General features: G+C 41.0%; 1 protein-coding gene across 9 annotated transcripts in view; it reads left to right on the top strand.

Moving 5' to 3' along the window:
* lpp (LIM domain containing preferred translocation partner in lipoma) overlaps window positions 1-26,402 on the top strand; it is a 401,787-nt gene that overhangs the window by 126,115 nt on the left and 249,270 nt on the right. For all 9 annotated transcript variants that reach the window (XM_060834656.1, XM_060834661.1, XM_060834662.1 and 6 more), the window contains one exon: window positions 10,517-10,738. In XM_060834656.1, coding sequence (XP_060690639.1) covers window positions 10,528-10,738 — 211 coding nt within the window. In that variant the 5' untranslated portion in view covers window positions 10,517-10,527. The remainder of the gene's footprint in view (window positions 1-10,516; window positions 10,739-26,402) is intronic.

The following is a 26,402-nucleotide window of genomic DNA, read 5'->3' as shown; positions in this document are numbered from 1 at the left end:
GAGGGTAAGTACTGAGGGAGTGTTGCACTTTCGGAGGGTCAGTACTGAGGCAGTTCTGCACTGACAGGGTGGCAGTACTGAGTGGATCCTGCACTGCCAGGGTGGCAGTACTGAGGGAGTCCTGCACTGCCAGATGCTTAGTACTGGCCTGGGCCATTTATCACTGACACATAAGTGCAGTAGAGAAAGTTAACCAGCAGTGCAGCCACTGCATTCTTCAGATTTAATGGGAGGCTTGTCGAACAAATGCTAATGTTCTCCCTGTAGCCAGCACCACAAGCATTCAGGCAACAGTTCTCAAAAGTCAGCTGTGATGATTGGACGACGTGTCCTGATGGCCAAAGATATCTCCCCCATCAAGGCCTGTTACGGTTAAAATGGCCAACATTCCAGGGGAGGACAAATAAAACACTACAAACAAAAAAAAACACTGCAGCTCTCCTTGAAGTGCAGCAATTTTGACATTATTGGCTGGGTGGGGCTTGCTACAAAATGTTCAAAATTGCAAAACCTTGTCCATCTGCCTCATTACTGTTTGAATGCAAACACCTGAATGACAAGGCAGGGCATCAGCAAAGAAGGCAAGGAAAGGAAGCAAATCCTGCACTCTACAACCCACTGCCTCATAGGATGTCCTGCTCATCTTATCCAAAACTAACTGAGAATTGGCCTGTTCATTCATATAACCATCCAGAAAGAAGGAACAGCCAAAGACATCATCGATGATCAGTAGCTGTGTGTAGACTAGCCAGTATCTGAGTTCAGTATCTGACAGAAGATATATAAGTAAACATCCAATATCCACGATATACTCTCATTAATTGATGACCTGCATACAGTTGGTCAGTTTTCAGGCTTTTTAAAAAAAACCTAAAAATATTCCACCATAGTGTTGCATCAATAGAATTCCATTCAGTTTTTCTCTGAGTCGGGAGTTAAGGAATTTTGGCAAGCTAGTGAACAGCGAACTTTAATCTATTTTCTGGATTAGTGGTGCTGGAAGAGCACAGCAGTTCAGGCAGCATCCGAGGAGCAGTAATATCAATCTTTACTTTATAACTTATCCCATGTTGTAGCTGCCTCTGGAGTGTTTGATGAAGGAAATGCAGAGGAAGCTTTTCTCCTTTTTGAACCCATGTTGTAACTGCTCAGGGAGCATTTGATGGAGACAGTGTGGAATAGCTTTTATGTAATCTTAATCTAATCCTGTCTTGCACCTCCCCTAGTGGTTTGATAGTGACAGTTTTGAGAGTTTTACTCTGTATCTGCCCCAATGCTGTATTTGGCCTGGAACCAAAATAGACCATAAGACACAGGAGCAGAATTAGGCCACTTGGACTGATTCCAATTCCAGTGTATATTTTCTCAAGTAAGGGGCAAAATTGTTCACAGTAATAGAGGTGTGATCAGACTATTGTCTTGTACAGTTTTAGCAAGATTCCTCCCCCCCTTTTATACCTCTATGCTACAGCTCTCTGCAATTTTTTTCCATTTAATAATGTTCAAAACTTCTATTCTTTCTCATAAAGTGCATGCCCATATATTTTCGCACATTATGTTCCATCTGTTTGCCCATTTACTTAACCTGGACTTATGTCACTGCAGGAGAAAGTGAGGACTGCACATGCTGGAGACCAGAGCTGAAAAATGTGATGCTGGAAAAACACAGCAAGCCAGGCAGCATCCGAGGAGCAGGAGAATCGACGTTTCAGGCATAAGTCCTGAAGAAGGGCTTAAGCCCGAAACGTCAATTCTCCTGTTCCTCGGATGCTGCCTGGCTTGCTGTGTTTTTCCAGCACCACATTTTTCAACATTTATACCACTGCAGACTCCTTATGTCACCCTCGCCAGTCACCTCCCTATTATAGTACATTCAGTTTCCTCATTCAAATCAGTAGAATATATTACAAATAATTGTGGCCCCAGCACTGACACTTGTTCTACTCATTGCAGGTCACCATCTTGAAAATGCCCCATTGTCCCAACACTCTGATTTTATGAGATTAGTCAAATTTCTATCCACACTAATATATTACCTTGGACTCCTATCCTATTCAGTAGTCTTATGAATGGTATCTAATCAAATACCTGGAAATTGAAGCATATTACGCCTACAGTTTCCTTCTATATATCCTGCTTGTTGCCTCCTCAAAGAACTTGAATAAATTTGTCAGGTATGATTTCCCCTTCATGAAGTTATGCTGATTCTGCTTGATCATACTATGTATTTTAAATGTTCTCTATCTCATGACTCATTGGGGCAGTGCACTGGCCATAAGTCCTGCTATTCCGGGAGTTACAACCACATTTAAAGATTTTTAAATATGCAGGTTCCCTGATTTATTGCCTCTTAGAACAATGATGAACCATCAACATGTAACTCTACTTAATACAGCTCTAATCCCTTTATAAATAGCCCTTTATACACAAACGGACTGACAGATGTAGATGGGGAGAAAAACAATAGGTGAAATTGATAAAGGGAACTCTGGAAAGCAATTCAGTCAACATGATTGACAGGATCCATTGAGATGGCTCTTGTGCTGGTCAGAATGCTGCTTTTCAGTCTTTTTAAAAAATCTTTCCATTGGTTTGAACTAGGCACAGGGTGGTTGTTTCACCGATAAAATGTCTCTGACTAAAAATTACACCTTACAGCAACTGCTGAATGAAAGCTTAAAGTGGCTTTATTTGCAGAGAACAGTGCTCCTGCACTGATGATCTGAAATATTTCTCTGCATCTTGTTCCCAGACCCAAGCAGTTTGGCTACATGAGAACCAATCATATAATTGTTGACTGGCAAGAGACTTTGTTACAAGTAACTGTTCACTAGTCCACAAACCAAAGTTCCATTTGTACACGACCCTTCAGCCCCAGTGCATCCGAATTTTCTGCTGTAATCACAGCTGTGTTCACGATATGTATCAAATTATTTACTTTCAGACCATGCTGTAGTCCTTGATTTTAAATGTTATTTTCTTCTTTCAGTACAAAATAACACGCAAAAATAAAGACACTCAGTCTTTATATGTTATAACAGATTCTAACATTTTTCTCGTGACTGATGTTAAGCTAACTGGCTACTTCTTATTGTCTCTGTCTTTAAATAAAAGCGTTATATTGGCAATTTTCCAATTTTCAAGGACTTTTGCTGAATCTGAAGTTTCTTGGAAGATGGGAATTCATTTCCTTGTTTACATCTATGAGGGTAGGAGTAAAATTGTCCAGAGACTAATGAGGATTTTTCGATTACTATTTCCCCTAAGTGGTCAGTGCTCAGTTTCACAATGTTAACTCTTGCTCAGTTTGTTCAGCACAGAAGTCTTGTTCCTAAGTATCAGGAGACTGAGAAAATTGTAAATAAAACTCCTGTTTCCAACCTTGAAAACTTGTCATATTTGGAATGGTATTCGGTAATACTAATCTCTGCTGCAATTGATGCCCCAAAATGAATCTGAAAGGATTGAATATCAATCTATTTCAATATGTGTAGTATGTAGATTAGAGTGAGGCCAGTCATGAGGCCAGGTTAACCCAGGCACGGGTTGGATCGAGTCATGAGTGAGCAATGGTCAGACTTCTGCCTGTTTCTGCTGTCTTGGTGTTAATGTAGTGGTTTTGACTGAGCTGTGATATTGTGGCATGCTGACTTCGATTGAATCCAACAGATGGTTAAAGACAGTACTGTTGATTTGTTGATGATTAGAGAATGTCTCTTTCAGTAAGTCACAAAATCTCAAAATTGTTAGTGTTCAAGGAGGTCACTGAGCTCATCACGTCTGCAGTGGCTCTTCACTTAAGCACGTCACTTTGTCCCATTCTCCTTTATTTTCCCCCAGAATTATGCATGTTTTCTTTTACAGATGATAACACTGTTTTGAAGGCCACAGTTGAGCTTGTCTATTCCATACTCCCAAGCAGTGACTCTCTGCTCACTAACTATGTGAAAAAGGTTTTCCTCTGTCACTATTGCTTCTTTTGCCAAATACTTTAAAGCTGAGTTCTCTTGTTCTCAATCCTTCCATCAATGGGAACAGTTTCTCCCTGTCTATTCTGTCCAGACCCTTCATGGTTTTGAACAGTGTGATGAAACTTTCCCCCAGTCTTCTCCTCTTCATGAACAGTCTCACATTTTTTGATCTATGCTCGTAACTGAAGTTCCTCATCCCTGGAAGCATTCTTCTATACCCCGTTTGCACTCCTGCTCCATTCCTTCACATCGTTCTTATAGTATGGCATCCAAAATTGTACAGATGCTTCAGCTGAGGATGAAATAATGTCTTTACAAGTTCAGAATAACCTCCCTGCTCTTGTACTCCACACAGTAGTAATAAAGCCCAGAATACTGTGTGCTTTATTAACTACTTCTTAAATCTGACCTGCCACTTTTGATGAATTATGCACATGTACACCTGGGTGTCTCTGCTTATGCACTCCTTTTGAATTCTACCCTTTATTTTGTACTCCTCTCCAAACTCTTCCTCCTCAACTGTTTCACCTCACATTTCTATGCATTGAACATCATTTGGTGTCTATCTGCCTTTCTCATCAACTTCTCTACACTATTATCACTACAGTTTACAATATTTGAAGTTCTGCATCATCCTCTGACTTTGAAATCTTCCCCTGTACACACTGGGCTGTATCATAAATACATAACAGGAAAAGCAAGAATTCCAACATTGATCCTTGGAAAAATTCACTCCAAACCTTCCTCTCGAACTTGCCCCAAAAAGAAATCCATTGACCAATAGTCTGTTTCTTCTCACTTAGCCAATGTTGTGACCAAGATGCTTCTATTTCATAGGCTTTAACTTCACAAGTCTGTTGTGAGCCACTGTATCAAATGCCAGCTACATCATTTCACATTATAACATTCATCAATCCTCTCTGTTACCTCATCAAAAACCTCCAATAAGTTAGTCAAACGTAATTTGCTCTTTAATTAATCCCCATTTGTACATGTGACTTTTAATTTTGTACCAAATAATCATTTCTGGAGGTTTTTGTGCCTCTGAAGTTACTGGCTTATTGTTTGCAGGCTTAGATTTGCACTCCTTTTGAATAAAGGTGTTATATTTCTAAAATGAAGTATGACTGAAAATCTATTTCCAAAGCCCCTCAATTTCCAATCTCACTTCTCAGTTGATGCATCTCACCCGGTCCAGATGCATTATCAAATTTAAGTAGGCAACCTATCCAGTGCCTTTGAATGTTTGATCTACCTTCTCTTTCACCATGACCTTGGGCAACATCTTCTCCTTTGGTAAAAATAGATATCAAGTACTCATTTAATTCCTTGGCTATGTTACCAGGATTTATGTGCTAAGTGCCTTTTTGGTCCCTATCAATCTTTGTTCTTCCTTTTGCCATATTTTCATTATAAGTATGCCTGTAGAGGACTTCTGAATTACTTTCTTATGTTTGCTGCCAGTCTCTTTTCATATTCCCTCTTTACTTATTTGTTTTTACACTGCTCCTGTAAGGATCTGTGAAGTCCTGGACACTGGCACCAGTACAGTGACCACCAGAAATGTACTGGGCCAGTATTTTCGCCAAACGCATAAGGAGATGATTTTTAACTAAATAGTGAGGATACAGGATCATGTGGTAAATTTGGGAACAAGTGGTAAATCAAAGAGTAGAGTCAAAACTAAAAATATAGAGTTTTAAAATGGGAAATAATAAACAAGCCACAATGGGTAGAGAGTACAAATTTAAGAGTTAACCAACAGATAAGACTAAAGTTTGCAAAGACAGTAAAAGGATAAAGCTTTTCATCTCATACATAGTATTTGAAACTGGAGTGATTGGAACGAGGGCCAGGTGGGTCTCATTGTCTATGAGGTCCTTGATTGAGTTTGTTAAACTGGGCCACTCAGGGAACCCTGGCTTACAGACATAAACAGAAGATTCACACCTGCACACACACAACATGGGTGCTGGGGAAAAAAATAAGCACTACCACAGTTAGGCGGTAGTGTGGGGGGTTTAAAAAAAAATTTAAAAGAGAAAGAAATAAAAAGAATAGGAGGTCCAGACATTCAAAAAAAAGCAGTCTGTTCATTCCAAGGACTGGCTCTGTGCTGGCTGATCAGAGCTCATATACTGTGCACATGTAAATAAAGGGTGACTTGGTGACGGGATACTGGCCTCTGTGCAGTTATTTCAGAAACAAGATGGATGAAGCAATGAGTAAATATGATCTGGTAGCCATTACAAAGGCCTCTTCTAACATCTGTCAGAAGGAAAAACATTAGAAGCTATTATTAAACAAGTTCTAACAGAGCACTTGGTTAAATTCAAGGTAATCAGACAGTGTTGACATGATTTTGTGAAAAAAAGATTGTATTTAAGTATATTCTATTGTAGTTTTGGGATGAATGTGGTGTACCTATGTTTTGAAAAGTATTTGATAAAGTGCCACATCAAAGAGTATTGTGGAAAATAGAAGCTCATGATAGAGGAAGTACCATATTGGCATGAATAGAAGTTGGTTGACAGGAAGCAGCGAGTAAGCAGCAATAGTCTTTTTATTCAGATTGGTAAGATGTAATAAGTAATGTGCAGCAGGGACCAGTGCTGGGAGCTCATCTCTTTACAATTTATCTGAATTAAGATAAAGGGATGGAAGAAATGATTTCCAAATTTGCTGATAACACAAAGTAGGAAAGGAAGTTTTTAATTCAGATTAGATTAGATTACTTACAGTGTGGAAACAGGCCTTTCTGCCCAACAAATCCTCACCGACCCGCCGAAGCGCAACCCACCCATACCCCTACCCCTACATTTACCCCTTACCTAACACTACGGGCAATTTAGCATGGCCAATTCACCTGACCCGCACATCTTTGGACTGTGGGAGGAACCCGGAGGAAACCCACGCAGACACGGGGAGAACGTGCAAACTCCACACAGTCAGTCGCCTGAGTCGGGAACTGAACCCGGTTCTCTGGTGCTGTGAGGCAGCAGTGCTAACCACTGTGCCACCGTGCTGCCCACGGTGAAGAGATTGGCATAAGAGATCTATGAAAAGAAAATGGAGAGTACAGTAGGAAAATGTGAAATTGTCCATATTGGCAGGAAGAATAACAAAAGATTGCCTAAATAGTGAGATATTGCAAAGCTTGGAAAATGGACCTGGGAGCTGTTGTGCATGAATCAAAAAAAGGTTAGTATGCAAATACAGCAAGTAAATAGAAAAATTAATAGAATGTTATTTATTTGAGTGGTTTGAATACAAAAATAGTAAAGTTATACAAGGCACTACTAAGACCGCAGCTGGAGTTCTGAGTACAGTATTCATAATTTTCTGTAAGAGAATGATGAAAATACATTAATAATGTTTCAACTCAGGTCGACTAAATTAATTCCTGAATTGAGAGAGTTGTCTTATGAGGAAAAGTTGGACAGGCTAGACCTCTAACTGCTGAAGTGTAGAAGAGTCAGTGCCAACTTGATTGAAACATAGAAAATCCTGAGATATTAGATGTGAGAGAGGGTGTTTCCCCTTCTGGGAGAAGTCAGAGCTAGGTACTGATGCTTAAAAATCGGGGGTCACCCATTTAATACAGAGTTAAAGCAAGGGTTGTGAATCATTGGAACTCTTCTGCTGAAAGCAGAGTTTTGAATATTTTTAAGGTGAAAGTAAGTAGATTTTAGTTTATCAGTGGGTGAAAGGCTATCACGAGTTGGATTCACTATGTTAACAGACCTCTATCCCAGACCCTATGCTTATATCTTTCATGATAGGCAGACAGTTAGAATGAGAGAAAGACAATGTGGCATGTAAAAGCACAGAGCAAGTGGAAGCTGTTTGTCTGGGGAGGCTGAAACTCATCTCATACCACTTCCCTGCTACCCTTTCAAGCAGCACATTCTAGACCCTAACTACTAACTGTGAAGAAAAAGGTTTTCTCTCATTTTCCTGTTGATTCTTTTGCCAATTAGTCTTAGTCAGTGTTCTCCCACCTTTGATACCACCACCAATAGGAACTGTTCCTCCTTATCGAGTCTGTCCAGACTCCTCATGATTTTGAACACCTTGACCAAATCACCTCTCAGCCTTCTCTTCTCCAATTTCTCCACAGTCTCAAATTCTCCAGTTTATCCTCATCACTGACATTTCTCATCTGTTGAGCTATACTTGATTGTTTTCTGCTCTCGCTGATAATTTAAATCCTTCCTCACGTGGGGCTGAGAATAGCAATGTTCAAGTTGAGGCTGAACCAGTGTTATATATGGTTTTGTGCCTGTATTCTATACCTTTTTGTATAAAGCTGAAGATCCCAGATGACTTCTTAATCTGTCCTGCCACCCTTCATAATCCATGTTAACATACACCCAGGCCCCTTTGATATGTCAAATTGTAGCCTTTATTTATATTGTCTTTCCCTGCTTTTCCTATCAATATAAATCACTTCATACTTCTCTGCTTAAAACCTTACCTCCAACATGTCCTTCCATCAATTTGATTTGATTTGATTTGATTTGATTTATTATTGTCACGTGTACTGAGATACAGTGAAAAGTATTGTTTTGTGTGCTAACCAGACAAATCATACCTTCCATAAGTATATCTGGGTACATTGGAATTCAGAATGTAGTGTTACAAGTGCTGAGAAAGTGCAGAAAAAAATCAACTCTAATATATGAGAGGTTGATTCATAAGTTTGATAACAGCAGGGAAGAAGCTGTTCTTGAATCTGTTGGTATGTGTTTTCAAACTTTTGTATCTTCTGCCTGATGGAAGAGGGTGGAAGAGGGTGGAAGAAAGTATAACAGGGTGGGAGGGATCTTTGATTATGTTGACTGCTTTCCTGAGGCAACGGGAGGCATGGACAGAGTTGATAGTTTGCATGATGGGCTGGGCCGTGTTCACAACTCTGTGTAATTTCTTGCGGTCTTGGGCAGACCGGTTGCCATACCAAACTATGATGCATCCAGATAGAATGGTTTCTGTGGTGCATTTATAAAAGTTAATAAGAGTCAATGTGGACATGCAGAACTTCCTTAGCCTTCTGAGAAAGTAGAGTCGTTGGTCTGCTTTCTTGACTGTAGTATTGATGAGGATGGACCAGAATAGGTCATTAGTGATATTTATCAATATGGTGGCATGGTAGTTCAATGGTTAGCACTGCTGCTTCACAGCGCCAGGGACCCAGGTTCGATTCCAGCCTCAGGTGACTGTGTGGGCTTTACACATTCTCCCTGTGTCTGCATAGGTTTCTGCCGTGTGCTCTGGTTTTCTTCCCCAGTCTAAAGATGTGCAAGTTAAGTGAATTGGCCATGCTAAATTGCCCATAGTGTTCAGGGATGTGTAGGTTAGGTGCATTAGTCAGGAGTAAATGTAGAGTAATAGGGTAAGGAAATGGGTTTGGGTGGGATACTCTTCAGCGGGTCAGTGTGGATTTGTTTGGCCGAAGGGCCTGTTTCCGCACTGTAGGGATTCTATGATTCTGTGACTTACCCTTAAGAACTTGGAACTCTCGATCACCTTCGTCTCAGCACCGTTGATACAGACGGGCGTATCCTCCACTCTGCTTCCTGAAGTCAATGGCCAGCTCCTTCATTTTGCTGACTTTGAGGGAGAGACTGTTGTCTTTACACCATGCCACTAAGCTGTCTGTCTTCTTCCTGGACTGTCTCATGGTTGTTTGAAATCCGACCTACAACGGCGGTGTCATCAGTAAATTTGTAAATGGAATTACAGATGAATTTGGCAACATAGTCGACTGGTTTAAAGAAAAGATATTGATATAGAGACATTAATAAAAGAGACAGAGAACTCAACTGTCAGATATAAAAGTAACTAAAAGGGATTGAAAAAATAAATCTGGAAGACTGCATTTTGACAGGGATCTGGCAGTGAGCTGAAGGTCAATGTTAGAGCTGGAAAGTGGTTCATACAAAAGTGTTGGATTCTGGTTGAGTGAATGAGGTTAGTGCTCCTGGAGAAAAGAAGGGCTTGCATTTATATTGCACCTTGGATATCCACTGGCCATCTGAGAGTGCTTTACAGTCTTACTGTCACAGAAGGCAAAATGTACATAGCAAACTCCCACAAATGCCTACATGATAATGACAAATAATTCTTTTTCATGATATTGATTGGAGGATAAATATTGCCAGGACCCCAGGAGAACTCCCCTACTTTTCTTTGAAGTTGTATTCTGAGTTCCTTTATGTTCACCTAAACAAATAGCTGGAGACACAGTGTAAGACCTCATCTGAAAAACTGTGCATCTGACAATACACTGGCATGTCACCATGGAGTTCTGTGCTAACAGTGTTCACTGTGAAAATTTGTGACTCACACAGCTGACACCCTTAGGAAGCTTTGATGTGACATGTTAATAGGTTTAGGGCGCTGGATCATGTTAAATGGACTGAATGGCCTGGCCTATTCATAGGAAGAAGTGATGTTGCTGTAACCTGTTTGATGCCGCATGTGCTTCAAATTGAGATTCAAGCTTTCCTCACAGTGAATAATCTCTTCAATCTGCTTTGTTTTAGATTGGTAAATAATGTCCAACCCAACTTGGCTGACCCCATGGCAGACTGATGACTCTGGGCATGTACCAGCTCGAATGGAAACCATGGCATCGATTGCCACACCCAGTATCTCTGTATCTACTCAACAAACTCCAAAGAAATTTGCACCTGTGGTGGCTCCAAAACCCAAGTTTAATCCCTACAAACAGAATGGACAGCCCCTGGGACAGGTGGCAACTGAAAGTAAGTTGAACAGAATTCAAATCTACTATAAAAATGCATGTATGACGTACAAACCTGGTGTCGCTGCAAGTTAGGTGTAATATGTTTCTTCATTCTTTGCTATGAAAATCATTGGCTGCACCAGAATTTATTGCCTATCCCTAGTAGCTCTTGGAAAGGTGGTATTGAGCTGCCTGCAATCTTTTTTTTGTAGGTTTGCTGTTAGGAAGGAAGTTCTAGGATTTTGACCTAGTGGCACTGAAAGAATGGTGACATTTTTCCAGATATGTTTGTTGAGAGGCTTGGAGGTGAACGTACAGGTGGTGGTGATGTTTCCATGTATCTTCTGCCTTGTCTTTTTCGTGATTTGAAAGTCACTGCTAAGGAGCCTTGGTGAATTCTGCAGTGCATCTTGTAAGTGGTAAATACTGTTACTACTGAGAGTCAAAGTTGGAGCGAGTGCATGTATAAGATGCTGAGTGCAGGATAATTAACTCTTTTAATGGTGTCTGTTTTGTAAATCACAGTAGGCTCTGATGGCTATATACTTGGTTTTCATTTCAGCTTATCTGTGCTGTCTATCTTGGCTTGGGTGTGAAGTTCCTTTTACTGGAGAAGACTGTCAACCTAATTCATGCAATCATTGGCTGCATAAGCAAATACCTAGGAAGCCTGTGAAAGGATGTTTGAAATGTTGTGGTTTTGGTGTCTCCTTTTTGATGCCTTTCAGCTTTCAAAGATATAGCCATCAGAGCATCCAGTCTTGTTCGGTTTGAGATGTGTCAGTTTTATACTGCACACTTCGAACTGTGGTTATGCGTGACTCTTCTTATCTCTGTCTTTGTCTTTTCCACTCTCTAGATGTAAATCTATCACTAAATCTCTCTTTTATTTTTTGTGTATGTTTGTGCCCTGTGACTCACCATCTGTCTGTCTGTGCTTTAGTAACAATGTGCCTGCCATTTTGATGTGAGTAACTCCATGTTTCCTCGCACTCTGAAGTAGCAATTTGCTCAGTACCATTTCCCTGACTTTCCCTATTATTTTAGGCATTCTTCCCTTCTAGATTAATTTCACTCATGTAAGCCAGGATTAAACCCGTCTTTTTTTCTGTTTGTTTTGGGCATGTGGGTGTTAATGGTTAGACTAACGGTCTCTTGCCCATCTCTAATTATTCAGAGGGCAGTTATTAGGGAAGCACATGACAGTTGTTCTGGAGTCACATGCAGGCTGGGCCAGGTAAAGTTGGCAGATTTTCTTCCTTGAAGGAAGTCAGTGAACCAGATGGTTTATACAATAGTCACTCATGGCGGAATTTGAAACCTTGTCCTCTGAACATTACTCCGGGTTTCTGAATTGCTAGGCTACTGACATTGCCACTGTGCCACCACCTCCATTACCACAGTGCATTCCAGATGCTAACCACTTGCCATGTGTGAACAGCTTTTCCTTGTGTCGTCATTGCTTTATAAATGACCTTAAATTAGTTCCCTGTCTTGTTATTGTTGATTCCAATGATGTGAAGAGTTTCTCCCAAGTATGCCGTCCCAAATCTCTCAAGATTCTGAATAAATCTAGCAAATCCCCTCTCACCATTGTTTCACCAACTTCCCCAATCATTATACATCACTTATATCAATGAAGAGCCCTATAGAATTTCCTGATGTAATCAAACATCATCATTGCCCCAATTCTTTCCCTCTCTGAAAAATTCCTCTGTCTTGGATGATTGGACAATTTCTCTGTCCATCGTCACTCTTCCACTTTGCCTTTGAATTTCTCTCCTTCTCCCCTTTTCACCCCTTCTTTTATGTTCCATCCTCTTCTCTTGATCCTTCCTTTTCTTCATCTCACCATCTGAATCTCATCATCTTTGTCTATCTGCTGCTCCACATCTCTTTGGTAACATCTTGTCTTCTCTCCCATTTTCTATGCTGTGTAAATTTTATTAATTTTGCTCCACCTGTCTCTTTCTTTCTTCCTTTCTCTCTTGGGTCACTACTAAACTGGAAAAGGTTTGCTGTAATTATACCCCTTGGCTCCAGAGGTCATCATAAAATGTGTAAATACCACCGCAAAGACCAATTTTCATGACTGACAGCACTTCAGGACAAAAGCAATTCACACCAGGTTTGTAATTCCCCGAAAACAATTATTTGCATGTATGCACACTTAACTTTAACAAATGACAGAGAAAAGAAAGGTTTTCTGATTGACTGTACTTCTCAAACAGTAACATTGTAGAGTCATTGAGTCATAGAGATGTACAGCATGGAAATAGACCCTTCGGTCCAACCCGTCCATGCCGACCAGATATCCGAACCCAATCGAGTTCCATCTGCCAGCACCCGGCTGATATCCCTCCAAATCCTTCCTCTTCATTTACCCATCCAGATGCCTTTTAAATGCTGCAATTGTACCTCCCTCCACCATTTCTTCTGGCAGCTCGTTCCATACATGTACCACCCTCTGAGTGACAAAGTTGCCCCTTAAGTTTTTTTTAATATCTTTCCCCCTCACCCCAAACCTATGCCCTCTGGTTCGGGACTCCCCCACCCCAGAGAAGAAACTTTGTCTATTTATCATATTCATGCCTCTCATGATTTTATAAACATCCCTTCTATTTTTGTATATGTTTGTGCTCTATGACTCACCATCTGTCTGTCTGTGCTTTAGTAATAATGTGCCTGCCATTTTGATGTGAGTAACTCCATGTTTCCTCGCACTCTGAAGTAGCAATTTGCTCAGTACCATTTCACTGACTTTTCCCTGTTATTTTAGGCATTCTTCCTTGAGGTCACCCATCAGTCTCTGATGCTCCAGCGAAAACAGCCCCAGCCAATTCAACCTCTCTCTACAACTCAAATCCTCCAACCCTGGCAACATCCTTGTAAATATTTTCTGAACCCTTTCAAGTTTCACATCGTCCTTCCAATAGGAAGGAGACCAGATTTGCATGCAATATTCCAAAACCTAACCAATGTCCCATACAGCCAAAATATGACCTCCCAACTCCTGTACTCAATACTCTGACCAATAAAGCAAAGCATACCATACACCTTCTTCACTATCCTATCTACCTGCAACTCCACTTCCAAGGAGCTATAAACCTGCATTCCAAGGTCTCTTTGTTCAGCAACACTCCCGAGAACCTTACCATGAAGTGTGTAAGTTCTGCTAAGATTTGCTTTCCCAAAATGCAGCACCTCACACTTATCTAAATTAAATTCCATCTGCCACTTCTCAGCCCATTGGCCCATCTTATCAAGATCCTGTTGTAATTTGAGGTAATATTCTTTGCTGTCCACTACACTTCCAATTTTGGTGTCATCTGCAAACTTACTAATTATACCTCTTAAGCTCACATCCAAGTCATTTATATAAATGATGAAAAGTAGAGGACCCCGCACTGATCCTTGTGGCACTCCACTGGTCACAGACCTCCAGTCTGAAAACCAGCCCTCCTCCATCACCCTCTGTCTTCTACCTTTGAGCCAGTTCTGTATCCAAATGACTTGTTTTCCCTGTATTTCATGAGATCTAACTCTGCTAACCAGCCTTCCATAGGAAACCTTGTCAAACACCTTCTGAAGTCCATATACATCACTACCACCTCTCTGTCCTCATCAATCCTCTTTGTTACTTCTTCAAAAAATTCAATCAAGTTTGTGAGACACGATTTCCCATGCATAAAGTCATGTTGACAATCCCTAATCAATCCTTGCCTTTCCGAATACATGTACATCCTGTCTCTCAGGATTCCCTCCAACAACTTGCCCACTACCGACGTCAGGCTCACTGGTCTATAGTTCCCTGGCTTGTCCTTACCACCTTTCTTAAATATCGGCACCACGTTAGCCAACCTCCACTCTTCCGGCATCTCACCTGTGACTGTCGATGATACAAATATCGCAGCAAGGGGCCCAGCAATCACTTCCCGAGCTTCTGACACAGTTCTAGGGTAGACCTGATCAGGTGCTGGGGGTTTATCCACTGTTATGTGTTTCAAGATATCCAGATCTTCCTCCTCTGTAATAAAGACATTTTTCAAGATGTCACAATCGACTTCCCTACATTCTATATCTTCAATATCCCTTTCCACAGTAAGCACTGATGCAAAATATTCATTTAGTATCTCCCTCATCTCCTGCAGCTCCACACAAAGGCTGACTTGCTGATCTCTGAGGGGCCCTGTTCTCTCCCTAGTTACCCTTTTGTCCTTAATGTATTTGTAAAAACCCTTTGGATCCTCCTTAACTCTATTTGCCAAAGCTATCTCATGTCCCCTTTTTGCTCTCCTGACTTCCCTCTTAAGTATACTTCTACTGCCTTTATACTCTTCTAAGGATTCATTTGATCTATCCTGTCTATGCCTGACATATGCTTCCTTTTTTTCTTAACCAAACCCTCAATTTCTTCAGTCATCCAGCATTCCCTATACCTACCAGCCTTCCCTTTTACCCTAACAGCTTTATACCTTCTCTGGACTCTCGTAATCTCATTTCTGAAGGCTTCCCATTTTCCAACCGTCCCCTTACCTGTGAACATCTGCCCCCAATCAGCTTTTGAACGTTCTTGTCTAATACCATCAAAATTAGCCTACCTCCAATTTAGAACTCCAACTTTTAGATCTGGTCTATCCTGTTCCACCACTATTTTAAACTAATAGAATTGTGGTCGCTGGCCTCAAACTGCTTCCCCACTGACACCTCAGTCACCTGCCCTGCCTCATTTCCCAAGAGTAGGTCAAGTTTTGCACCTCTTCGAGTAGGTACATCTGCATATTAAATCAAAACATTTTCTTGTACACACTTAATCATGGGAGGTCACATTGATCATGGGAGACTTCAATATGCAGGTGGACTGGGTAAATAATGTTGCTAGTGGATCCAAAGAAAGGGAATTCATGGAATGCTTGCAGGATGGCTTTTTGGAACAGCTTGTCATGGAGCCCACAAGGGAGCAGGCTATTCTGGACCTAGTGCTTTGCAATGAACCAGACTCTATAAAAGATCTTATAGTAAGGGAACCTTAGGAAGTAGCGATCATAATATGGTAGAGTTCAGTCTGGAGTTTGAAAAAGAGAAGGCAAAATCGGATGTAATGGTGTTACAGTTAAATAAAGGTAATTATGAGGGCATGAGAGAGGAACTGACAAAAATAGACTGGAAGCAGAGGCTAACCGGGAAGACAGTAGAGCAAAAATGGCAGGAGTTTGTGGGCATAATTGAGGACACTATACAGAGGTTCATCCCCAAGAAAAGAAAGATTATCCGGGGAGGGATTAGACAACCATGGCTGACAAAGGAAGTCAGGAAATGTATTAAAGAAAAAGAGAGATCCTATAAAGTGGCCAAGAACAGTGGGAAATCAGAAGATTGGGAAGGCTACAAAAACAAACAGAGGATAACAAAGAGAGTAATAAGAAATGAGAGGATCAAATATGAAGGTAGGCTAGCCAGTAATATTAGAAATGATAGTAAAAGTTTTTTTCAGTACATAAGAAACAAACAACAGGCAAAAGTAGACATTGGGCCACTTCAAACTGATGCAGGAAACCTAGTGATGGGAGATAAGGAAATAGCAGGAGAACTTAACAAGTACTTTGCGCCGGTTTTCACAGTGGAAGACATGAGTAATATCCCAACAATTAACGAGAGTCGGGGGCTGAGTTGAGTATGGTTGCCATTACAAAAGAGATAGTGCTAGAAAAGTTAAAAAGTCTTAAAATTGATAAATCTCCTGGCCCCGATGGGATACACCCTAGAGTTCTGAGAGAGGTGGCTGAGGAAATAGCGGAGGCATTGGTTGAGATCTTTCAAGAGTCACTGGAGTCAGGAAAGGTCCCGGATGATTGGAAGATGGCTGTTGTAACCCCCTTGTTCAAGAAAGGATCAAGACAAAAGATGGAAAATTATAGGCCAATTAGCCTAACCTCGGTTGTTGGTAAAATTCTAGAATCTATCATTAAGGATGAGGTTTCTAAATTCTTAGAAGAGCAGAGTCTGATTAGAACAAGTCAACATGGATTTAGTAAGGGGAGGTCATGCCTGACAAACCTGTTGGAATTCTTTGAAGAGGTGACAAGTAGGTTAGACCAGAGAAACCCAGTGGATGTGGTCTATCTAGACTTTCAAAAGGCCTTTGATAAGGTGTCACACGGGAGGCTGCTGAGCAAGGTGAGAGCCCATGGTGTTCGAGGTGAGCTGCTGGGATGGATTGAGGATTGGCTGTCTAACAGAAGGCAGAGAGTTGGGATAAAAGTTTTCGAAATGGCAGTTGGTGACGAGCGGTGTCCCGCAGAGTTCAGTGTTGGGGCCACAGCTATTCGCATTATATATTAATGATTTGGATGAAGGGGCTGGGGGCATTCTAGCGAAGTATGCAGATGATACGAAGTTAGGTGGACCGGCAGGTAGTACTGAGGAAGTGGGGAGGCTGCAGAAGGATCTAGACAGTTTGGGAGAGTGGTCCAGGAAATGGCTGATGGAATTCAACGTGAGCAAGTGCGAGGTCTTGCACTTTGGCAAAAAGAATAAAAGCATGGACTACTTTCTAAATGGTGAGAAAATTAGTAAAGCCAAAGTACAAAGGGATCTGGGAGTGCTAGTTGAGGATTCTCTAAAGGTAAACATGCAGATTGAGTCCGTGATTAAGAAAGCGAATGCAATGTTGTCACTTATCTCAAGAGGGTTGGAATATAAAAGCAGAGATGTGCTACTGAGACTTTATAAAGCTCTGGTGAGGCCCCATTTGGAATACTGTGTCCAGTTTTGGTCCCCACACCTCAGGAAGGACATACTGGCACTGGAACGTGTCCAGCGGAGATTCACACGGATGATCCCTGGAATGGTTGGTCTAACATACGAGGAATGGCTGAGGATCCTGGGATTATATTCATTGGAGTTTAGAAGATTGAGGGGAGACTTAATAGAGATGTACAAGATAATACATGGCTTGGAAAGGGTGGACGCTAGGAAATTGTTTCCATTAGGTGAGGAGACTAGGACCCGTGGACACAGCCTTAGAATTAGAGGGGGTCAATTCAGAACAGAAATGCGGAGACATTTCTTCAGCCAGAGAGTGGTGGGCCTGTGGAATTCATTGCCGCGGAGTGCAGTGGAGGCCAGGACGCTAAATGTCTTCAAGGCAGATATTGATAAATTCTTGATGTCACAAGGAATTAAGGGCTACGGGGAGAACGCTGGTAAGTGGAGTTGAAATGCCCATCAGCCATGATTGAATGGCGGAGTGGACTCGATGGGCCGAATGGCCTTACTTCCACTCCTATGTCTTATGGTCTTAACAAATTCCTCTCCATCTAAACCCTCAATGCAATGGCAGTCGTAGTCTGTGTTTAGAAAGTTAAAATTCCCTACCAGAACTGCCTTATTATTCTTACAGAAAACTGAGATCTCCTTACAAATCTGTTTCTCAATTTCCCCTCTGATTATTAGGGGTCTATCATACAATGCCAATAAGGTGATCATCTCTTCCTTATTTCTCAGTTCAACCCAAATAACTTCCCTGGATGTATTTTTGGGAATATCCTTCCACAGTACAGCTGTAATGCTATCCATTATCAAAGTGTTGCAGAGTTAAAAATGTTCACCACTTGATTTTTACAAGTTGCAAAACTCTCCTGACAGTTCAGCTCTATAGCAGTGTCAGACTTTCGTTACAGTTTATACTAACATTGGAAAGATATGTTGTCCCTTGTACACTTTCCTCTGTCTCATCTCCTGCTGTTCTGACACATTGGCAGCTGATTCCCAAGATAATCACATTTAAAAGTCTCTTCCTTGTTTTTAAATCCATCCATAACCTCATTCTTCCCTGCCTTTGTAGTCTCCTCCAGCCCCACAGCACTAATATTCTCTCAGGATCTCCCTCTATTGTGAAGTATAATTACCAATCTCCCACCATCACTTGCTACCTGGCCACCAGTTTTCCCCTCACCTCACTGGTCCTATTGTCAGTGTCCCTTTGTTTAGTTTGTAAGGGTTGGTCACCCTGTCTTTAAGCACATTTTGTAGTTACCTGTGCTAACAGCTTCCCAACAATTCAGTGCCAAATTTTGTTGGATCGTATTCCTGAGAAGCATCTTTGGATTTTTCACTGCATTTTTAACTGCTTGTATATTGTTTTGTTTTTTTCTCTCTCTCTACATTCTGCTGTCCTTCCTCCCTACCGCTTGCCATCTTTTCCTCAAGCTTCTTTCATCTTTCTCTTTTTTTTAAGAGGTTGCTCAATTGAATTGACCTTAACTTTTCTTTATTGCTTTTTGTCTGGAGTGTAGGTCTGACGAGATAAGAATGACAGGTTTTCAACCCTAAGGCTATTATTGAATAGATGGATTTTTGTCAAAATGTATCTGTAGTCATTGTTACTGAGATTTTTGTTCTCGCTCTACTCGACTAATCGCCTCATGGAATAATGCTTTAGTATTGTTTGATAAAGACATATTGGTGTAGCTTTTTGTCTTGCGCTCATCAGGATAGATGCAAAAATGCCAAATTTCATAGGGAGCAAGAACTTGCATTGCATGAAAAAGGTGTTGACTGGTTGGTAAATTAACTTGAATTAGTTAAGGTGTTGTGAATGTACAATGGCTCTAAAATCCCACGTGATTTTGTTTCATTAATTAAAGGTACAGTTATGTTTTTTTTTCAGCTCATATCTAATAGCTCTCTGTGTAGGATTATATGTACTTTTAGCAAATGTAAATGAACAATAGTCTAAGCGTGATTGATAATCTCCAATAATCATCTGTCGGCATGACTCTTGACACATTTGGGATTGTTCAGCCTGATTGTGGGATCACATCTTTAACATTAGACATGAAGTCCCAAATTTTGCAAGCAAGGGATGGTTGAGTATGGTCAGTACTCTTCCTAATGCATACAGCTTAAGGAATATTTGATATGAGTTGTCAAGTCGGACATACATTGCTCATTTGTGTCATAGCAAACCATCTTTTTCATGCAGTAGAATTGTTGCTGCCTTTGAAATTTGGGTTTCTTGCATTTGTCCTGATGTTTGCAAGACAAAAACATTCAATAAAATGTCTCTTCTCTTTAATTAATTGCATTTAAATTTCCTTTGGTGGTATTTGGATTACCAGTCCTGTAACATTATATCATGTTTCCCACACTTTCTCATACACATTGGAACAATGACGATTCTAAATGATCTTGAGTTTACTCCTTTATCGATCACTCTTTAGATTGTTGGATCAAATAATGGTAGATATCATCTAACAAAGAGTGAACTAATTATAGCATGGTTGCTCAGCAATGTTGGCTTATATTCATGTTTCTGGGTGTTAAGAGTACTGCAAGTTGTCTGACACAGATCACAGTAGTGCATTGTCTATTTACATGTAAACAGTGCAACTAATACTTTAAATCTGCACAGGGAGACTGGCTCTCCAGTTCTGCAATTAATCACAATTTATTTTGTACATTTGAACCCAACATACAAGGGGGCACTTTTTGAACATTTTGAGCATTTGGATGAATAACGCTTGCATTTCCCTAGTGGGATGATCCCAATAATGAGGAGCAAGTGTGGCAGACATTTTGCTCACCGCAAAATCCCAGCAGCAACAATGTAAACATGACCAGACAATCTGCTTTCAATCATGTTTTTCCCTCAACCAACACCAGTTCTGGAGTAAGGGAGAACACTCCAGCTCTTCTTTGCAATTATGCCTGTGGGATCTTTTACATCCAGCCGAGAGGGCAGGCAAGTTCTCTGTTTAATTCCATATCCGAAAGATATTTAATAAATTGAATGCACTGTTTGCTTGAGCTGAAAGTGTTTTCCTGAAACCTCGCCAAGATATCCTCAGTCTGTTAGCATTAATGCTCATTCTGAGATGTCAGTACAAGGTGAAACGAGTTCAGATACTGTTTATATAAGAGTGTGCAGCTGTCAGGTAGTGTAGTGTTGTGTACTGCATGCCCATTTCACAGCTATTCACCGTGCTTAGTCAATATGAGGGTTGATTACATGTGTTTGTGTTGGCTCTGAGGCAAGATGCTGGGTGCAAAACTATCCCTTAATTACTGTAATCAGGTCACTAGATGGAGAAGTAATTCACGGTCACCTTAACAACTGCATGAGGATGATATGAAATGAATTAAATGGTTTATGTTTTCAGGGAAGTGAAGCTATGGAGAAACATACTGACAGTTGAGGCTGGGAGTTCATTGTGCCCTCAGAAAATAAACAGGATAGAAATGCTCATTTTAAATTGAGCTCATTACTTCTGTGAGAATTTCTTCGGTTAAAAAGGAATTTCAGCTCTTGAGGCATTGGGACACTGCCAAGTGGTAATCATGGTGTCAGCACAGGCCATTTATTCCTTTTGTTCCAGTGATCTAAAGTCAGTGAGACTCATTGCCTTCAATTAAAGAGCTGGAGATTCCAGCTTGCTAATGCGTTGCTGGCGATAGATGTCCTCCTTTCTGGAGGAATCCCCTCAAGGACAACATGTCGACACATGGAAGACATTGCAAAAAATGAATCATGTTCCAAAAACAATTGCAAACAACTCAACACAGCCTTTCCTGCAAATCATCAAAACAAATCTTTATTATTTATATCAAATCTGTGTCACTCCAACGTGGACAAAAAATATATTAAATACCCAGCAAATTTCTGTGATTAGCAATGAGAAATATGTCACACACAGCACCGTCAGAGGGTCAGTAACTGATGGAGTTCTGTACCAACAGAGGGCTAATCTTGAGGGAGACCAAATTGTGAGAGGGTCAGTCCCAATGAAATGCCTTACTGTCACAGGGTCAGTACAGAGGAGGTGCCTCATTGTCAGAAGATCAATACTAAGAAAGTGCTACACTGTTGGAGAGGCATTTCTTGGGAGTGCTGCATTGTCATGTTTCAGCACTGAGGGAGTGCTGCACTGTCAGAGTCAGAAGAGAGGATGTGCTAGCAATGTAAAATATCCCATGGTACTCTTTGTCCAATATTTATCCCTCAACCAATAAGATTAAAACAGATAATGTGGTAAATATTGCTTTGCTTTGTGGGATTTAGTGGTCTGAACGTGGCTGCCCATGTTTCCTACATTAGAATTGAGATAGCACTTTGATAAATTTGTAAAGTGCATTGGCATATCTTGACGTGTGACATGAATGCAAGCCCTTTCTTTCTCCTTGGCGTCCTTAAGTTGAGTTACAGCTTCTTCATTTTTTTTGTGGGTAATGCACTTGGATTCAGCTTTGAAGCATGTTCTGTTCATTCACTGATGTCAGGAACTCTATAACCAGCTGTGTCCTGTTACAGGACTGTGAGCTATACTCAACCAGAGCTCACAGAGATGAAATCACAGATAAGAAAAGGGCACCTCATGAGGGCTTGCGGGTCCGTTTATTAGTCGGCTTGGATGGATGGTTGGATGATTGATGTGATACTCAGAGGTATGGGTCCTGTTATAGCAGATCTGGTTAAATGGATATGAGCTGATCAGCTGGCTTTAGAAGTGTTGAGGGCGGGTTAGTCTTGAGCCGTATGGTTTGGCAGGTTTAGCTTATTCTGTTCTTTGACGGCAGTGCGGTTTCTGATGTTTAAAGTGCTACATTGAGTGACGCTTCCTGGATGTTCTCTCCAAAAACTAAAAATAACTAGAGGTCATTGGTAATGACTCAATTCAGGATATAAAACCATATACAAGTTCTCTTCCTGAAAATCCTGTACACTATCGGTTGCAAGAGGTTTCCGGCCACTTGCTGTGTTTCTGCAACTCTTTGAAGGGCAGAAAGTGTAGATCAGTTCTAGTGACACAATTTTCAGTAAATGTGAATCTTTGAAACTGCATGTAACACAAAAATGACCCAGATCCCTCACCCGAAGGCTGGACCGCAAATTGTACAAACTCCTGAAGTTTAAATCTGTTTGAGTTGTTTTATTTCACAACGGTAATGTTCAATGGTCATGTGAGCAATGGTTCATAAGAAAACAATGTTCAACAAATAAAGAAGTAGAATTCTGTTATAGGAGATTGGGTGGACCAGTGGCTTAGACATGTTCGCTGATGCAGATATACATTATTTTATTCATTCACAGGATACAGGCATAACTGGCGGGGTCAGCATTTGTTGCCTATTTCTGGTTGCCCTTGAGAAAGTAGGGAGTTGCGTTCTTGGACCATAGTCCAGATCTACAATAAACAACTCTGAACACAGCAATGAGAGGAAGACAGTCAGTCGTCTGAATCTGATCCACTGACCTGCCACGTGGAAGCCTGACTGCAACCAAAATCTAATAATTTTATTTTTAAATGTTCAGCTGATCATATGGATTCAGACCAAGTGCCTTTTTAACTCCATGGATCTGCCTAACAACAAAACCGGTTTCAATTTCCTCATTAATAGCATTGTGGGTCAGTCAACTAAAATGTACTGCTGTCGTTCAAGAAGCAGCTTACCACCAGCTTCTCAAAGTCAAGAAGGGTACTCAATAAATATTGGCCCCACTAGTGACGAATGAAGGAGCCCTGGGTCACTCCCTGAACTAAATCCACTGCTCCACACTCTCCCCACAGTCTATTTCCACTAGTTTGCACTCTACCTATTGCCCTGTATAAAACCCAAGCTAATCGCACTGCCTACTGTCTCCCCAGAGTGTTGTAGCATTCCCAAACTAATTTGTGTACTTAAGACAGAGTTAGGTTTTTTTTTCATAAGTAAGGTGATCAAATGTTACAGGGAGAGGGCAGGAGAATGGGATTCAAAAACTTCTCAGTTGTGATCAAATAGTGGTACTACTTGCTTGGCTAAATGACCTAATTCTGCTCCTATATCTTTTTGACTAATCGCAGTGCCTCATTCTCTCCTCTTATCCCTATATTAATCTCCTAATTAACTCCATTGCCTCTTTTTGAACCATCTCCCTCTCCTTTAAGTTTTATGGAGTTTTTCTTTAAAAGACCTGTTCTCTAAGTCATCCTCTCTCTCTCGCTCTCTCTGTCTGAGGCAATCCATCGCATGTTTGAAGAAACTTTTCTTTAGACATGTTTTGCCATTTCCTTCTTTCACTGATGTTGTGGTAGTTCAGATCCAAGGAACCCTCAACTTCATTCTATCAAAGCAAATATCCATTGTATAAATCTTTAAAATCTTGCAAAGGAAATAGTGTCAATGTTACAATACTTTCCTCATAACCCTGGCTCCCCATTGCTGACTTTACCTTGCTGAATGGACACTGTTTTCTCTTTGGCTTTAATTTGATAAAGGGGAGTTGATGGTCGTAGTATATTTAGATTTTCAGAAGGCTTTTGATAAAGTTCCCCACAGGAAGCTGGTTGTAAAACTTAAAGCACATGAGACAGGAGGTAATGTACTGGCATGGATTAACAATTGGCTGACAGACAGAAACTAGAGAGTAGGAATAAATGGGTCATTCTTGTGTTGGCAAGATGATTGCTGGGGCACCACATGGATCAGTACTTGGGCCCCAGCTGCTTACGATATAAATCAATAATTTTGCGTTGGAGACCAAGTATAACATTTCCAAATTTATGCATGCTACAAAGATAAATGGGAAATGTGTGTTGTGAGAAGATGTAAAACGACTTCAGGAGGATTTAGACAGTTTTAGTGAATGGACAAGGACACCGCAAATGGAATGGAATGTGGAAAAATGTGAATTTATCTACATTGGTAGGAGAAACACTTGTGTTTATATGTTGGAAACATCTGAGAATATATGATTTGTTCAAAAGTGCATGTAGAAACATACAGAGACCCTGAAGCTCACAAACAGAAACTGAATGAATAAGCAGAACATTTGTTTCAGTGACATTGGTTGAGGGACTTTGGGGGGACAATGGCCCTCTCTTCAATGGCAGAAAACTGGAGTTCAGATCAACAATTGTCTGCGATTACCTTGAGTGACAGGCTCACTGAACAGAATGGCCGACTCAAGTTCCTAATTATGTTCCTCAAGTTGTGAATGGGAACTTTCACATCCATCTGACATGAGGCACAATCCTGGAGTTACAAATCGGCCGATTAACCAGGTGTATTTCCTAAGAAATGATTGTATTTTTGGACTGTGCTGTCCCTTTGAAACAGCTATCCATTCCGTTCCTTCGCTGCTCTATCCATCGCTGTTTGCTTTGTGCTCCAGTGGTTGAATCCCTGGATTTTAATCAATGACTCTCAAGGTGCAGTACTGATTGAATCTCTCAGCTTTTGAGGAGGTGAGATTAGAACATGCCTGACCGTCACTGTCCTGGTTTCCAAATGTTTTGAAAATCTCTGGAAGCGTGACTCCTCCCTCATGCTGAGGTGATTGAGGTTCCTTTTCTGACTCCATTGACTGCACCTCACAAGCAGCCCTAGGCAACTTGGGTGTGTATATTTTGTTAAGCAAATTGAATTTGATCTAAGTGTTTTGGCAACTTTTGTCTGCATTTTTCAAAGCAGTAGGTCAGAGATAGAATTAAGCATGACTTGGGAGCAGCGAACAGTGCAACTTAGGGAGGAGGCAGGGGCTGAATGTCAGTCAGACTGACATACAACAGCGTTGTGGGTGTGCCTACACTAAGCGGACTGCAGCCCACCAGTATCTTCTCAAGGACAACTAGAGATGGGCAATAAATGCTGGTCCAGCCAGTGAAGGCTGTATCCCACGAATGAATAAAAATTGTTGATTTATGTGGTGCCTTTAATCTAGTAAATTATCCCTAATGACTATCAAGCAAAATTCACCACCAAGCCACACAAATAGCCACTAGGCATTAGGATGAATGACTAAAAGACTTGTTTGAAGATGAATGTTTCAGGAGCATTGTAAAGAAAGAGAGAGAGAGGCAGAATGGTTGAGGGTCGGAGTTCCAGACCTTTGGATCCAGAGAGCTGAAGACGCAGTTACTGATGGTGGAATCAAGTGAAGGGGAATCACAAAGGATTCATGTGGAGGACCTAGTATGGCCTAAATACTATTTTGTACATCATCACCTTTACATTCACATCTCAATGTGCAAGCTACTGTGTCCCATTCTCCCTTTATATAAACTGCTTTATCTGGACCTGCACTCTCTGTGGGTGCCCTCACTCTTGCTTGAGAATCTTGCTGTTTAGGGTGAATCCCCTTTACCAGGTTGGTCCATGGTATTCTTCTTATGCAGCTTCATTGAAGGTCCAGAAAGAGAAACTCTCGAGAAATGATGACGTTGAAAAGACTTAGAGAGCAGGAATAAAGTCTTTACTCCATGAGTTATTAGAACATAGAACAATACAACGCAGAACAGGCCCTTTGGCCCTCGATGTTGAGCCGACCCGTGAACTATTCTCAGCTCGTCCCCCTACACTATCCCAAAATCATCCATGTCCTTATCTAAGGATTGTTTAAATCTCCATAATGTGGCTGAGTTGACTACCTTAGCAGGTAGGGCATTCCATGCCCTTACCACTCTCTGTGTAAAGAACCTGTCTCTGACATCTGTCTTAAATCTATCACCCCTCAATTTGTAGTTATGCCCCCTCGTACACGCTGACGTCATCATCCTAGGAAAAAGTCTTTCTCTGTCTACCCTATCTAATCCTCTGATTACCTTGTATGTCTCTATCAAATCCCCTTCTTAGCCTTTTCTTTCCAATGAGAACAGACCCAAGTCTCTCAGCCTTTCCTCATAAGACCTTCTGTCCAGACC

The sequence above is a fragment of the Hemiscyllium ocellatum genome, chromosome 13 (assembly GCF_020745735.1).
Source record: "Hemiscyllium ocellatum isolate sHemOce1 chromosome 13, sHemOce1.pat.X.cur, whole genome shotgun sequence".
NCBI lineage: Eukaryota > Metazoa > Chordata > Chondrichthyes > Orectolobiformes > Hemiscylliidae > Hemiscyllium > Hemiscyllium ocellatum.
This window is presented reverse-complemented; position numbering and strand designations above follow the sequence as displayed.